At 57.9% G+C, this 15,822-nt stretch overlaps 1 protein-coding gene across 4 annotated transcripts in view; it reads left to right on the top strand.

Moving 5' to 3' along the window:
* Nucleotides 1-15,822, top strand: part of CCDC85C (coiled-coil domain containing 85C) — a 92,179-nt gene that overhangs the window by 58,153 nt on the left and 18,204 nt on the right. For all 4 annotated transcript variants that reach the window (XM_031001515.3, XM_031001516.3, XM_031001512.3 and 1 more), the window contains exon 2: nt 9,795-9,868. In XM_031001515.3, the coding sequence (XP_030857375.1) occupies nt 9,795-9,868 (74 nt within the window). The remainder of the gene's footprint in view (nt 1-9,794; nt 9,869-15,822) is intronic.

The following is a 15,822-nucleotide window of genomic DNA, read 5'->3' as shown; positions in this document are numbered from 1 at the left end:
AAAATGCAAACTGATGCCCAGGTCCCTCCCCTAGAGTGTCCAGTTAGTCTCAGGGGAAGAGATCAGATTTTAAAAGCTCCCCAAGGAGCCAGGAGGGCATACCTTTCAGCCTGATGCTGGGAGCTGCAGGCTGAATGTGATGTGACTGCTGTGTGGTGAGATGTCTCTCCCGGGCGGGACTAGCTGATGTCTGCACACAGTCCAGATCTGTCACTGATTCCCAACTTCAGCAGTGAAGTTGGGGTTGGTAGGGGAGTGTGATGGGCATTAACAGTGCCGACACCTGCACCACCCCCTCACACATACAGGTCAATTTCCAGATGCATGCAGGCCTTGAAGGCACAGGGAAGGAATTCTTTTCCCCTTGTCCCCATATTTGAAGCAATTACACAGTTTTCATTTGGCTTGTCAGGCTTCCCAAGCAGCGGATGGAGAAATGAGTTTGAGTTTTGGTTTGAGAACACTGGTGGTTCCCAGGCAGATCCAAAGTAGGGCACATTCTAGATGAACTGAGCCAGAGCGGGGCTTTCCATTCAGCTGCTCCCTCCAGATTGCAGTGTCATTGGGAAGCCTCGTGGCTTTTCCTGGAATTAAATGCTGGGTGCCCAGTGGCCTCTGAAGCTGGGGAAAGGCAGGCAGCCGATGTGTGGGAGAGGCAGGCAGCCAGTGTGGGAGTCCCCAGCCCAGAGCAGAGTGGCTCACAAGGGGACAGATGACACCGAGAGGACAGGCGTGCACTCATTGGGGTAGGCTGACTGGCCAGCACCAGGAGATTTCATTCTCATTAGGGCAGCCATTTGTTTTCCTCTTCTCTAGCTACTTTTTTCCCCTGGAGGCACTGGGAAGGGTGTCCTCGGCATGTTTGATTTCTAATCCGGCTGTGGGAGTGTGAGATGGAGAGTGTGGGTCGTGGCAGCTCCGTTTTTGCATGCATCCATGAGGTGGGACTTTAGGTTCCCATGATGCCATGTCTCCGGGCATGGAGGTGGATCTCAGGAGAAGCTGGTGCCAGCCTGCAGGCCACGTGTGACCTGGCGAGGCTCAGAGGCTGTGGGGTCTTTGGCTCAGACTGAAAACCTCACTAACATCAAGTCTTTTCACATCTGGGGCTGGGCGCTTATCTGGTGCCCTTGGAGGCGAGGTCTCAGAGGAGAGATGGGTCAAGGATAATGGAGTTCAGAGTGACGCTCCCTGGAGCCTGGGCCCTGAAAGTCACCTTGCATCACGAAGAGAATTTCTGCTCTGGGAGAGGGGAGTCAGGCTGTCTCCCAGGCCCCATCCCCTGCCTCAGTGGGTTGTCTGGAAGAGCCCTGGGTGTGGGAACATGCACACACACACACACACACAGAAGAGCCCTGAGTGTGGGAACACACACACACACACACACACACACCCTTCAAATTTTAGCCCTGTTTTTATGAGTTCTGTGACTGGGTAGTTATGGAGCCCCTCGGAACCTTGGTCTCTTTGCTGGGGGAGTAGGTGAAAGTTGCTGTGCCTCCTTGCCAGGCAAAGCTTAGAATGAGCAGCCCTGACAACCGTGGAGATGATGTCTTGAGAGGCCCAGGGTCAGTGCGCCAGAACCCCGGGGTTGGTGTGGAAGCTGCGAGTTAGATGGAGAGAGCCTTGGCTGTAGACAGACCCGGGTTCAGATCTCAGCCCTGCAAGGTTCCCGCCGGGTGACCTTGGCCTTGCTGCCTAACATCGTCGAGTCGCAGGCACCTTGTCGATAACACAGTGGTAGCAGTTACAGGATGTCCCTCGTCAGCTTGGTGTGATGGGGTTGTGCTCTGTGTGTGCTGGTGTATGGTGGGTACACAGCAAAATGTGTGTGTGCGAATGGGAAAGATGGTTCTCTTCGTTATGCCCCAAGTGGATGGGAGAACTCTTTCCCATGCCCAGGGCACTGGAAGGCATCGCTGAGCTTGCAGCCAGCTGCCTCGGCCTGCAACACCCTGCATGCCCATTTGTGGGCTGTGGGCACTGAGGCCTGCCTGGCTCCATGCAGCCACTGCCAAAAGCTGTCCTCACAGGAACCCGATGCCCCCTCTCAGGCCTCTTGCCTTCATCCATAAATAATGCCTTTTCACATTCAGCCTGCCCCTCCGAGAGCTGTGATCCCTTCCAGGAGCTGGTGTCAGCTGGGATTGGCATGGCCACTGATGCTAAGGGGCACAGCACAGGTGTACCTGGACCTGTTGTGGCTCCACCTCCCTGCCTTTGCTCAGGCTGTGCCCTCAGCTCCTATGTGCCTTTCGTCTTCCCCATCCTCACAAACTCTGTCAGAGTCCTGCTTGCTCTTCAGTGCTCAGCTCGAGTGTCATCTCCTTCAGGAAGGAGGCCCTGATTTCTCCTGGTCAGCACACCCCTGTTCTCTGCCCCTCTCTCCTGGGCTGCGTCTCCTTGCTCCACTCTTTGCGTTGCAGTAGATGTGGTTATTCTTGCAGCTCCTTCATTAGGCCAAGGGTCCCTCACAGGAAGGGATGTGCCTTTGACCAATAATATACTGCCCCTGCCCGCCGACCTCCGCTGGTCCTGTGGGTGGCTGGCTTTGTGACCTTGGGCAGACTCATCTACTCTGAGCATTCCTTTTTTCCTTTGTAAGACGGGGTTCTGCCTGGCAGGGTCCTGTGGAGATTGGGGGAGCAGAGTTAGCTCTTCTGGCACTGGGGTAGGTAAGCAGCTTCCTGTGCCATACTGGGAACCTTCATTGTTCCAGAGGCTTCTGCCCAAAGAAAGACTGTTCAGCTGCTGCTTTCTCTCCCCCTGTGATGGGCAACTCACCACCCCACTGGTAGCCTGGACTGTGATGAAATCGATAACTCCTTTTGGGTCTCAGATTAGAGGATTCTCTCTGCTCTCCAAGAATTTCCGTCTTTTGGTGACCCTTTGGAATGCTGGGATCCAGGGAGTAGGCAGGCCTGGAGTTGCGGTATCTCTCAAGTCCCTCGAGAAGATGGGGCCGTCCCCAGGCTCTGCTGGCTCAGCTCACAGGGCTCTTTGGTGAACCCACACAAGCAGAGCGCCCCAGGCCTTGCTGGGGGAAACCCGAAGTGCTCATGCCTCAGAGGTGTAGGGCGGCCAGGAACATGCAGCTGCAGGACCCGCTGGGCCTGGCATGCGGGCAGTGGCCACCTCGGGATGAAGCAGCGGCCAAGGGCTAGTGCCTGCTGGGTAGGAGGGGGCACTGCAGGACGTGTGGCCAGTGTGGCCCTTCTGTTGCCTCCAGCCCAGGATGGGTGGTGCTAAGCTGGAGGGTGGGGAGGACTGCCTGGGAAGAGGAGGCCGGCTGCTACCCGGAGCCTCTAGGCCACCACTCCCTGGGTCTGTGGCTGCCACTTTGCCTCCTTGACCCTCAGTTTCTTCATCTGTAAACTGGGGGGGCCTGGTCACCTGCCTCACGGTGAGGAATGTTGAGGACTAATGTGTGTAAGCCACACGATTGCTGTTCGGTAGATGAATGTGGTTATGGACGGGTTTTTCTGGAATCTGCATCTCCGTCCGTGTCCCTGGTGCTTGGAGCTCCCCGCAGTTGGTGGTACCAAGAGCACTGGCTTAAGATCCTGGAGCCCGGTTCTCCCTGGCCCTGCCTTGCCTGTGTTACTTGGTGCACCTTTGCACCTTGTTTCTGCGCTTTGTGGGAAGTACGTGTTCGTTTAATGAGGCCCTTCCACCCCATGGAGCCACCAGCCCTGAGGCTGCAGCTGACCCCTCTTAATGAAGTGGAAGGAGAAGGGGATTTAATCAGCCAAGCTGCTGCGCTGAACAGTGGTATCAGCTGTCTTGCACAGGGCCCATGGAGCTGCTGGGCAGGAGCCCCGTTGGAAGCCCGCGGCTTGGAGTGGCCAGGTCTCCTGCTAATGACCTGCCACAAGCCTGCCTGGCCCCAGACCTTGCAGAAATTGACCAGGGCTGGGAAGCCATGCCGTAGGGCCTTGCTCAGGGGGAGGGGCTGGGAGGCAGACCTGGGGAGGGTGCACAGCAACTGGAGAGTCAGGCTCTGTGTGTCACCATGTGTCACCATGTGTCCCTGTGTGTCACTGCAGCTCCCTCGCCCCCAGCCTCCACCTTCTATGGAGAGAGGATAAACCATATTTTCTCCTGAGTGGTCACAGACACTGTTGATGCCCAGCCCTGATCCCTGAAGCACTTCCTGCTTCTGAACCCACGGCTGTATCGCCTGCTGGCACCTGCAGCTCTGCCCAGGAGACCTTCCTGTCCATTCTCCTCTTGGGCAGTGCTGGGACGTTAATACTCCCAGTGAACCATTGGACAGGTGGGGTGACTCCGAGCCCTAGAGCTCACCGGCAGAGTGGACACCCCTTCCATTGGCTTCTTCCCTTCCCTGCCTCCCTTCTCTACCCCTCTACCTGGGCTTCCTGGGGTTGCCACCCACATAACCTACGTGAAGTTGATTCCTCCTCTCTGAGTCTGCACCCAACCTGAGATATAAGATCGTAGGGAGGCGTGTGTGAGACAGGAGCATCAGGCACCGCAGTCAGATGCAAGGAGCGTGTGCCCAGAGCCCAGGATGCTCTGCCCCCTGTAGCCTCGGCAGCTGCTTGTCTGGGGTTCCCCAGCTTGGGGTGCGGGGTGCTGTGTCACATGCATGGCTGAGCGCTCCTGAGGAGCTCATTGCACCTACTCCTTCTGGTGGGAGATGGTGGGACGGAGCCAGGGAGGCAGCTAAGAACAGGTCCCTCCAGGGATGAGTTCCTATTAGGGCTGCAGACATTTTTCTGGAGGCTGACTGTGTGCCAAGTGCTGAGCTAGGGAAGGAAGGTCACAGAGGTGATGGGACGTGGCTTCTGGCCCCCCAGTTCTTACTGTCTGGACACAGCAAAGTCTGGAGGGGAGGTGGAGGTGACATCATCTTGCCAGTGTGAAAACCAGGCCAGGAGGGGCAATACCACGCAGCCCCTGCCTCACAGCTTCCCAGAAGGCCAGTGAGTCCTGATCCCAGTGGCAGGACCCAGTGCGGGGTATCCGGGATGGAGCCGGCACGGCGCCAATGGGGAGGGCTTGGCAGACCTGCAGGCTCTGTGACTCCCCCCACCATGCTGCACAGCTTTCCCCCACCCCCTCCTCATGGGAGCAAGGGATCCATGAAGAGGGCGGGGTGAGGAGGGCTCAGGTCTGGCTCCTGGACACAAGAACGTTGTAGGGAGACACCCTCCCCCCGCCCCCGGTTGGCAGCTGGATAGGGAATCCCCCAGAATTGGTCCAATAGCCCCCAGAGGGGTTAGGGGAGCACCCCAGGGGACCCCTTGGCCAGGCCAGCCCAGGGTCACCTCCCTCATTTTGCCCTCAGGCAGCCAAGCTGGGAAATGATGTCCCCTCCCCTGTGGCTCCAGCACTCATTACTGTAAACCCTGGGATTAATTTAATTACCCGCTCATCTCCAAGAGGCTGGGGTCTGCAGGCACCCAGCGGGATCACGAGTTCTGAGGCTGCCAGGAAGGACGGTCCTCCCGGGGAGCCGGCCCTTCCCGGGGTCTCCTTCCCTCCAGCCCCCCGCCTGGGAGTGCCCAGATCGCTCTTGTTCTTCCTGTCTGAAGAGTGCCTGCTCCTGACCCAAGGGTGATTGACGCCCGGCTCACTGGCTCCTGGCAGCCTGGAGAGCTCTTCTAGGGAGCTGAGTGTGGGGAGAGGGTCAGGGTGGTGGGTTTAAAATGTCTGTTGCTTCATTGGGTGGCCATGCATGTAATGTGAAGGTGCAAGAGTTTAATCCGTTCCCCCACTTTTTTTTTTAAAGACAGAGTCTCACTCTGTCGCCCATCTGGACTGCAGTGGCGTGATCTCGGCTCACTGCAACCTCTGCCTCCTGGGTTCAAGCAATTCTCCTGCTTAAGCCTCCTGAGTAGCTGAGATTACAGGTGCCCACCACCACTCCCAGATAATTTTTATATTTTTAGTAGAGATGGGGGTTTCACCTTGTTGGCCAGGCTGGTTTTGAACTCCTGACCTTAGGTGATCCGCCCACCTTGGCCTCCCAAAGTGCTGGGATTACAGGCATGAGCCACCGCGCCCGGCCATTCTTTTTTTCTGAAAGAAGGATTTCAGAACTAGACTACAAGTTGATTATTTGAAAATTAACAAGAAACGATGTGAATAAATAAAAACCCACTGGTTCCCTCATCTGAGCAGCCTCACAGTCAGGATTTCTGTGGACTTCCTTCCTGAACTCACGTCAATGCCTGGATATTTTTAAACGTCGCAGCCGTTGTGCATGTCATTTTGTGTCCAGTTCTTTCCACTGGCATTTTAAGTGTTTTTCCATATTGTTTAGGAGAGAAACTTTCTAAACATCATTTTAATGATGACAGGGTAGAACCCTCAGCTGTTGTTGGACAAATAGTTATTTCCAGTTTTGGCCACTGTCTGCTTTCTTCATAATTATAATTAATTCTTTTTTTTTTTTTTTTTGAGATGGAGTCTCGCTCTGTCACCAGGCTGGAGTGCAGTTGTGCGATCTCGGCTCACTGCAACCTCTGCCTCCCAGGTTCAAGTGATTCTCCTGCCTCAGCCTCCTGAGTAGCTGGGATTACAGGTGCCTGCCATCATGCCCAGCTAATTTTATATTTTTAGTAGAGATGGGGGTTTCACCATGTTGGTCAGGCTGGTCTTGAACTCCTGACCTCAGGTGATCCACCTGCCTCGGCCTCCCAAATTGCTGGGATTGCAGGCATGTGCCACCGCGCCCAGCCTAGAATTAATTCTTTAGGATAGATTCCATTGGAATTACTGGATGGTCTAAAAGATTTTTTAAGAGTGTTATATTGTTATTTTGAAATTTAAAAGAAAAACCCAACGAAGCCTGGTGGTCTGCAGTGTATTTTATTCTGCATAGCTGCCTGGGATTTGGGGTAAACCTCAACAGATGGGTCTGTCAGGGGCAGCCCCTTGGTCTGGGGCCATGGGTGTGTGGCCACCCGTCTGTGCCTACAGGTGGCCCGATGTGGGGGATGGTGGTCTGTGGGTCCTGAGGTGAGGTGCTGGCTATGGGCAGGTGGGGCATTGCTGGCGATCTGTGGGATGGCCTGTCTGCATCCCTTCTCCTGATGCCACCTGCCAGCCTGATCACTGTCTTTAACCCTTACTGGGAGGTGGGTGTGAAACCCCAGTTGTATCTGAGGGGGCGGACTGCTCAGACAGGAGCAGGGGCACCCAGCGAAGGTGCTGAGGCTGACGGGGCAGCTGTGGACTTGGGTTCCAGCCCATCCCTCCTCCGATTGTGATCTCATGGAGAGGGAAGTGCTGGGAGCTCCTCGCTCACCCTGTGGGAACCAGCAGGGGGAGGCGGGTGGGCTGAAGGTGCACCCACCTCCTGAATGGTTCTGTGGCAGCAAAGGGCAGAGAACAAGTTAGTGCCCATCTTGGGCTGTTGGTCACACACAGTGGCTGGGTCCTCCCCCTGGCTCAGGGCCATCCCCGGGAGCACTGTCCCATGGGGGTGCTGTGGTGAGCAGGGGCCCTGTGGCCGTGCCGAGGATTGCGCTGCGGAGAGCCGTCGGGAGAGTGGTGTGACTGGGAATGGCGTCTTCTTTCTGAGTCTCTGCCAGCTTCTCTCCAAGGCTGGGGCTGTCAGCTCTGCCCAGGGTGGCCAGAAACACTGGGTCCTAAAGACTGACCTGTGGGGTGGGCCTGGGTAGTGGGGAGAGGGGCTGGAAGGCTCACCTGCTGGTGGTGGGGACACTTTGTTCCTCGTGGCCTCTGCACCTGGAAAATGAGGATGGTAGCTGCTTGTCCTTTGCAAGGCATCAGATGCAGGGGGTGTCACGTGTTCCACATGGGACAGTGGGTACCCCCCACCCGACTCCACCCAGAGGGAGACCCCACACATGGGTCCATAGTCATTGGTGAGTTCTTGTCCTAGCTCTGTCAGAGTGAGGGAGCCGGAAGGGTCTCTGGAGTTTACTTGGTCACTGCTTCCCAGCTGGTGTTCCAGGGAGCCCTCCTGTTAGTGGGGTACAGGACATGAAGGTTTGGGGAGCCTAGGCTGCACCCTACCTCCCCATGCTCAGAGGGACCCAGCACACCCTGAATGCTGAGGCCTCTTCCCATCACACCGCTTTGCTTGGGTGGGCATGGGAACTGCTTGTCAGGGTTGATAGAGTAATGAGTAAACTGAGGCCAGGGAGGGATCAGGGCTGGTGAGGTGTGAGGCTCTGAGGTCACCCTGAGGGCAGGGGTGGTCTGCCTGGCAGGGCGGGGAGGCTGGGCCTGGATGGGGAGCTGCCCTTCTCTCCTCTCTAGAAGGCCCCACATTCCTGGGAGGTGACTGGGCTGGAGGAGGAGGGGAGGCTGGTTTGTGCTCTTCCCCAGCAGTGAGTGCGGCTGGGCCGGGCTCCAGTACCTGCTCCTGCCTGTGGCTGGGCCAGTGGCTCTGCTGGGCCCTGGGCCTGGTCCAGGGCTGAAGAGGGGGCTCCCAAGCATCCTTTTATTGGTGTGCTGGGGGCAGACAGATGCTTCATTGGTCCCGTGGTTGGCATGGTGGTCCTGGCTTGTCCCCAGCAGCACCCAAGCCCCTGTCCCCCCAGGCATGTTAACAGCCTGTGGAGTCCATCCCCAGCCCTGAGGTGGTGATGGGGACTAGACAGCTGGCTGTGTGTGGTCAAAGGGGCTGATGTCTCTGGTTCTGCAGTCGAGGGTCAGCGGCATGAATCTGGGAAGACCCTGCATCCTGTTGTCGGGTGGGCTGGTGGGTGGACAGCTGTCAGGGTGGATGGGGTCTGGGCTAGCATCTGGGCCAGGTGATCTCTGCGAGAGATGTTAATAGCCCATCCCTTAGCAGGTGGCTTCGTGGCTCACAGGGGTACTTGGGACAGCCTTGCTTCCCCCTTGCCTCCTCCTTCCAAACCTGCTGTTGCTGGGTGGTCCCCCGGCCTGTGTTCTGTGTCCCGTTCCTGCCTCTCCTCCCTTCCCCCAGCCCTCTGCCCTGAGGGTTTGCCCTGGGCATCCTGGCAGCTGAGCCGACTCCCAGCCTGGGGGGAGGCAGGACCAGGGGTATGGGATGGCTGGACGTGGGGGTGGGGATGGGATTTTTTCGTGTTTTCCTGATGTGACTGGAAAGCAGGGTCAGTGTGGTGAGGGTGGGTGAATTTCACCCTGCACCAGTGGTCTGCATAGATAGGGCTCCCTTGGCCTGAGGTCAGAAACTGGGGACACATGACCAGGGGGTTCCACGGGGTTCCCGACTGTCATATGGGGAAGGTGGCTGCTCGCCTGCGGCATATGCTGTGGGCACACATCGCTTGTGAGAAGTTCCTGGGTGATCAGGCGAAGTGGACTGGAAGGATCCCAGATGCTGACTTGGCAAGTTCAGGAGTCTGTTTCCCCACTGTGTAGAGGAGGGGGCTCCCCGGACCCCGACCCTGGGGTGGGCTGTGCCCTGGCTGTGTTTGTGAGAGCTCCGTTTGAGCCTGCAGCATCTTGGAAGCTGAAGGAATTGCTCCAGGGCAGGCTGGCGAGGCCACCACCACACCCGCTACCTTTCTACAGGTCCTGAGAAGGGCTCAGAGGCCCACAGCGAGGGCAGCAGCGGGTCCTGCAAGGCTGGCCTCTGTGTGTCGTGCCTTGGTGTCAGGCACTCTATGGCCGGAAGCCTTTGGCCACAGGCCATGCTGTTTCCACAGGGCGGGCGAGGGCACGGAGGGGCTGGGGTCTCACCTGGCTGTGGGGTGGGACTCCGCAGACCCAAACCTTCCATGCTGGGTCTGGGGCCAGTCGGGGTTGCACAATGGGGACGGAGTCTGCTGGAGGCTAATGTCCCCCTTCCTCTTGTGTCCTTCCAGATCCCTCATCCACCTACATCAGGCAACTGGAGAGCAAAGTGAGGCTGCTGGAGGGTGACAAGCTCCTTGCACAGGTAGGCCGGCTTCGGGTGGCGCTGCCTTGAGGACCGCGACCCAGCACCCACTCCTCCAGCTCACCCAGGGCACCCTTCCCCTTGGGACCTAGGCTGTCCCCCCATCTGCTCCCACTGCCACCTGTCACCTCCTGGAAAGTGGGGTCAGGGACCTAACCCTGGCTCCCACGCCTCTGGGCTTCCCTCTGCCCAGCGTTCCATGCTGACTGCCCAGTATGCGAGCTCCTCCGGGCTGGCCCGGGGCCTGAGAGGGTGGACAACACCCAGCTGATGAAGAAATGGGCTGCTTCCCTCCTCTGGCAGACGGGCAGATCCAGGCAGGAGATGGGGCAGACTCACACGGAAGCCTCCCCGCCTCTGCCATGCTGGACTCACTGGCCGATACCTCCCTGGGCTGGGTTCCCCTCCTCCCTCCTGGGCCCGACCTCACCCACAGACAGATGAGGCTGCTACCCCTGTGCAGAGCTGGGCAGCAGGGGCACGGCGTGGGAGGGGTTGGCTGCAGGGGGGAGGTGGGGTTGGGTGAGGGGCTGTGCCTCTTGAGTGTGGCTGGAGCTTGGAGGGGACGTGTGACTGCCAGGACAAGGGCTTTCCCTGCTGCAGGTGGGGCAGGCGTGGGGGCTGCGGAGAGGAGGCTATGGGCAGTCACGCTTGGGTGTTGGGGGCCAGCTGGCTTGGCGACCCCTCAAGCCGCTCACTCCCCCAAGCCTCCGAGCCCTCGTGCGCATCCCTGGCTTCATCCCAGTCTCCCTCTCCCTGCTTTTCCCACTGTGCCGTGAACGGTCAGCCTGGGATACCCAAAGCGTCTCTCTGGGAACCAACCGCAGGGATGGCTCAGCTGCCTGGCCCTGTTGCTAGGTGACCAGCCAGGCTTGGTGCCGACTGCCCAGCTCAGGAATTCCACGGCACCCTCTCTGCCCACTGGGTGGCTGCTGGGAGGCTCACGGCCCCAGCAGGGAGCACAGCTCCCACTGAGGTCATCCTCACATCTCACCCCTTTGTGGGCTGTGGGGTAGGTTCCCAGGGCCTGGTGGGACTTAGCAGAGTACATGTTCCTCATTTGGCCTCTTGTGAACTCTCCTCCACACCCCGCCCCCCACTCCCCACCACCATACAGGCGCAAGTGCATAGCCAAGCTCTGAATGGCAAGGCTGGCTTTTGTAATTTCATGCCTAGCTGTCAGGTGCCCTATGGTGAAGGGCTTTGGCCACAGGCCATGCTGGCTTCCCAGGGCTGGTGAGGGCAGGAGGGGCTGGGGTCTCACCTGTCTGTGGAGCGGGGCTTCCTAGATGCCAGCCTTCCATTGGAGACCTGGCGGGGCCATTGTGGTTGCTAAGGAGGGTGTGTGGGAGCTGTAGGCAGAAGTGACACCAGGAGAAGGTCATGGCTTAGGGACCTTTGCTTTGGAGAAAGTCCCCATGCAGTGTGTAGGAGAGGCAGTCCTGCCTCTGGGTGGTGGCAGGGGCTACTGCTTTGCAGAGCAAGGGCCAGGACCATGCTCTGGTGGCTGAAGCTCGGGTCCCCAGGTCAGTGACCTCACGCGTCTGCCCTGATCTGGAGTTTCTTTGTCTCATTGTTCCTGTGGAGAAGTGGGTTGGAAGCTCCAGCTCTGAATTTGGGATGCTGTTTGCAGTGTTCTTTCTTTCTTTTTTTTTTTTTGAGACGGAATTTTGCTCTTGTTGCACAGGCTGGAGTACAATGGCGTGATCTCAGCTCACCACAACCTCTGTCTCCCGGGTTCAAGCAATTCTCCTGCCTCAGCCTCCTGAGTAGCTGGGACTACAGGCATGAGCCACCACGCCTGGCTAGTTTTGTATTTTTAGTAGAGACAGGGGTTCACCATGTTGGTCAGGCTGGTCTCGAACTCCCGACCTCAGGTGATCCTCCCACATCAGCCTCCCAAAGTGCTGGGATTACAGGTGTGAGCCACCACTCCCGGCCCTGCAGTGTTATTTCTGTGAGAAATGTGTTCCGCGGTCCAACCAGAGAGCAGCTCATGGTCCTGTTTCCACAAGGACAGGAGTGTCCCTGACCCCTTGGCCCCTGCAGGCCACAGTGTCCCACTGGAAAAATACACCCCAGTTCCTGACCACGGACTTGCGGAAAACCTGCGCCCAAGCGGGCTGTGGAGGAGCAGCCCTTCTTCCTGCCTTCCTTCCTGGGGTGCCCCCCGGTCTCACAGGGGGCCCTCCACCATAACCTGTGTCCACCTGCCCTGCACCCACCTGTGCACAGGTGGAGGTGGATGGGAGCTTCAGCCTTGAGCCCCAAGGATGGACGGGCTGGCTCTGCCCAGGGACCTCTTCCTCCCCAGGCCTGCTCCCACCTGCTCCCTGGGGGTAGCAGCAGGGCTCTGTTCACATCCTCATCCGTGGGCCAGGTCTGCAGGGCACCGACATCAGATCCTGATGGCTGGGGAGCTGCTGACCCTTGCCTGGACACAGGCTTGCTGGCTGCAGGCAGTTGGACTGGAATTTAGGGACAGAAACCCACTGTTGCCTGCTTGTTGTTACATACAACCAGGGCGCGGAATTCAGAGATCATCCAGTGCAGAAAGGGTTCAAAGTGTTTTGTTTCTTTAGCAGAAATTTGCTTTCTCACCAAATGATGCCCAGTCAAGCCATGCTGCTGGAGTGGTGGCTGAAGGAGCTTGTATCTCTGTGTGGTGTGGCAGGAGGGCACCCAGGGCCCATCCCTAGCTGCTTTCTCAGCATGGACTCTGCAGCAGGCAGAGGTCTTGCCCTGGGGCTCCCAGCAAGTGTTGTCAGGGCCATACCCAGCACCCTGAAAGGAGGCAGCCGTATGCTGCTGGGGCCTTGGCCCTGGTGCCCTGTCCCCATGCTGCACTGGAGGCCCCTGAACCTCATAACAAAGGCTCCAGGAGCTGGTGGCATCCCCAGAGCCCATGGCATCAGCAGAACCAGAGGAGCCACGGCTGGGTGTGGTGGCTCACACCTGTAACCCCAGCACTTTGGGAGGCTGAGGTGGGCGAATCACTTGAGGTCAGGAATTTGAGATCAGCCTGGGCAACACAGCAAAACCTCGTCTCTACTAAAAATACAAAAATTAGCCTTGCATGGTGGCACGTGCCTGTAATCCCAGCTACTTGGGAGGCTGAGGTAGGAGAATCGGTCGAACCTGGGAGGCGGAGGTTGCAGTGAGCCGAGATTGCCCCACTGCACTCCAACCTGGGAAACAGAGTGAGACTCCATCTCAAAAAAAAAAAAGAAGAAGAAGAACCAGAGGAGCTGGGATCAGGGCGGGGTTCCTGCTGGCCATGGAGGAAGGCACTGCTGTTCTGAGCCATGCAGGAGAGAGAGAGACAGAGAGACGGGGTGAGGGAGGGGCCCCTGGCTCTCGGCAGCAGTGGGTCCCAAGCCTGCCTTTGGATTCCTGGGGCAGCTTCAATGGCACCAGCTTTTTGGGGACCCTTGAGCCACTTTCTCTCCCAGACCTGTGTTTGCTCATCTGAGAAGTGGGCACTCATTCACTCAGTGTGTAACTGACCACCTACTATGTATGTGGCCCTGGGGATGCAGGGCTGGCCAGGCAGAGGCCTGCCCTCAGGGGGCTGGCAGGCCAGTCTCACCCTTGTTCCTGCCTGACCACCACCTTGCCCAGCCTGCGGGACCCACATGCACAGAGAGGCCCCTGGAGGATAGGGGAGGTGAAGAGAGCTCGTGGCAGGGCACTGCCTGTGAGGAAAGTGGTGGCCCCATTCTCAGGGAGGCGCCAGGAAGATGGGGTTTACTTAGTCTCCATCCTCCTGGCCTCCTGTCTGCAGCCCTCCCTGACTACCCACAGGTGGCCTGGTGCTTGCCCTGAGCTCTCTCAGTCCCTGGGCTGCCCACCTTTGCTGATAGGGTGTCATGACCCACCCTTGTGGATCCTGGCCCCCACCCCTGTGGGACTGTCATCTTCTCCAGGACAGGGCTGCAGGGTCTGAGTGGCCACATTGGTGTCTCCAGTGCTCAGCATGGTTGAACTGGGTGGATGTGTCTTGGGGAGCCTGTGGCTGATCCCTGTCCAGTCTCCACGGCCAAGAGGGGAGGCTGTTCTTGCTCAGAATAAGGAAGGCCCACTTAACCAAGGGAGGGCTTCAGCAGGTAGTGAGGGTACCATCTTTGGAGATAATCAAGAGATGGCTGGGTGACTGTGTTTGGGAATCTTGAAGAAAGAGATCGCAGCCTTGAATGAGATGCTGTCCTAAGCCTCATGGACTCTGGCTCGTGAGATTCTGTGATTCTGGCATTTAAATCTTTGTCAGGGAAATCAAGTTGTACAGAAACCCCCACCTCTGCGCAAAGCAGGGACTCTTCCTGTTGGTGAAAAGCAGGAGAGAGGAATGCTCTTCTCTGGAATAGCATAAGGTGACGTGGCTTTGGGGTTTGGGTGGGAGGGTAGGGAGCCTCCCCGGATTCCTACTCCCCGCGGTCCCACCTCCCCTACCCATGGCCTCTATTTAACTCCAAAATAGGTTTAATTAAAAATGTGCCAGCATGTTCACAGACTCAATTACTGTATTGCTGTTCGTATTTTCTTTCTCATGTTGGCTTTAAAATTTCATCAACACAGCTGCTTCCTCCGCGATGATTCATCTCAAGACTCCGTGCGCGTTCTTATTTTTCCTGTGGATTCTCTGTGCCCAGCCGGGCTGGGCTGGGGGCGGCTGTAATTGACGCTGGGGCCTCTCATTAACTCCCCTGCTGGGCTGATAAATGAAGACTCCATTGTGCGCCAAAAAAGCCAGCTTTACAAAAGAGCAGGGCGCTCTCCTGATATTCTCTCTCCCTAGACCAGAGGACCAGCTTGGGGAGCGAGGCTGGGGTCTGGGCTGGTGACTGAAGGGCCCCCAGCCTGCCCTCCTCCTCTCCCCTCTTCCCCCACGCTGTGCCCACCTCTCCCCTGGCCTGCCACATACCAAAGGGCTGCTGAAAGAGACCCAGAATTCACACTAGGCACAGATGGGGAAACTGAGGTCTGGATGAAGGTGGATTTCCTGACATGGATGTTGTATTCGTCTGGTAGGGCTGCCATAACAGAGTTGCACAGACTGGGGGACTTAAACCACAGAAATTCTTTCCTTACAGTCCTGGAGGTTGGAAGTCTGAGATCAAGGCATCAGCAGGGCTGGCTTCTTCTGAGGCCTCTCTCCTCAGCTTGTAGACGGGCTCTTCTCCCTGTAACTCCAATAGCCCCCGCCCCAGCGCTCACCTGCTGTGTGGCTTCAGGTGAAATCCTCTCTCTCCCAGAGCCTCAGTGTCCTCACCTGGGAGGTGATGCCCAGCGCAGTGTGACGTGGCCCCTGGGAAGCACCCCACGCGGTCCCAAGGGCCTGGGATCTTTCGAGGTCTGGCTGACCATGTGCCCTCTGCTGTCCCTTGGGCCTGGCCCATCCCCGAGGAACCGCTGCTCTTTGTCCTTTGACTTCTGAGCCCTTCAAGGGGCGGGGAAGAGGGGATCGATCTGCCGCTGTCTGAATCCATGGCCAACGCTTCAGTTCTGTGTCCCGAGGAGGATGGGCTGTCCTGAGCCCGGGTTCCTCCGGAGATGCTGGCGTCGCGGTGGTCCACGTGGGCATCTCTGTTGGTCAGCGTTTCCATGCCTTGGTAGCAGGCTCCAAGCCCTTCCCTGCCCTGCGTGTTTGGCGTCTTGGGTTGGCCGCCATACCGTATCACCTCTGTCATAGGCAGTGTAGTCTCTGGGTCTCTGGAGGACTTTAAACGCTTCCTTAGTCGAACCTCAGAGTCAGTTTGGCCTCTCCCTTGCCCAGGGAGGAAACCCCCTCTTTCCAGCCTTCCAGCCAATGAACAGATGGTCAGTCTCGCAATGAGGGCAGAATGGAGACAGGAAATTCCACCTCCGTGCCCTGGCAGCAGCCGTGTAAGGAGTGTCCACCGTGAGCCAGATGCTGGGGGAGAGTCACCAGGGCTGACAGGCCAAGTGCAGGATGC

This window comes from Gorilla gorilla, chromosome 15 (assembly GCF_029281585.2).
Source record: "Gorilla gorilla gorilla isolate KB3781 chromosome 15, NHGRI_mGorGor1-v2.1_pri, whole genome shotgun sequence".
In the NCBI taxonomy this organism is placed as follows: Eukaryota; Metazoa; Chordata; class Mammalia; order Primates; family Hominidae; genus Gorilla; species Gorilla gorilla.
The sequence above is the reverse complement of the archived record's forward strand: the minus strand, read 5'-3'. Positions and strand labels throughout refer to the sequence as shown.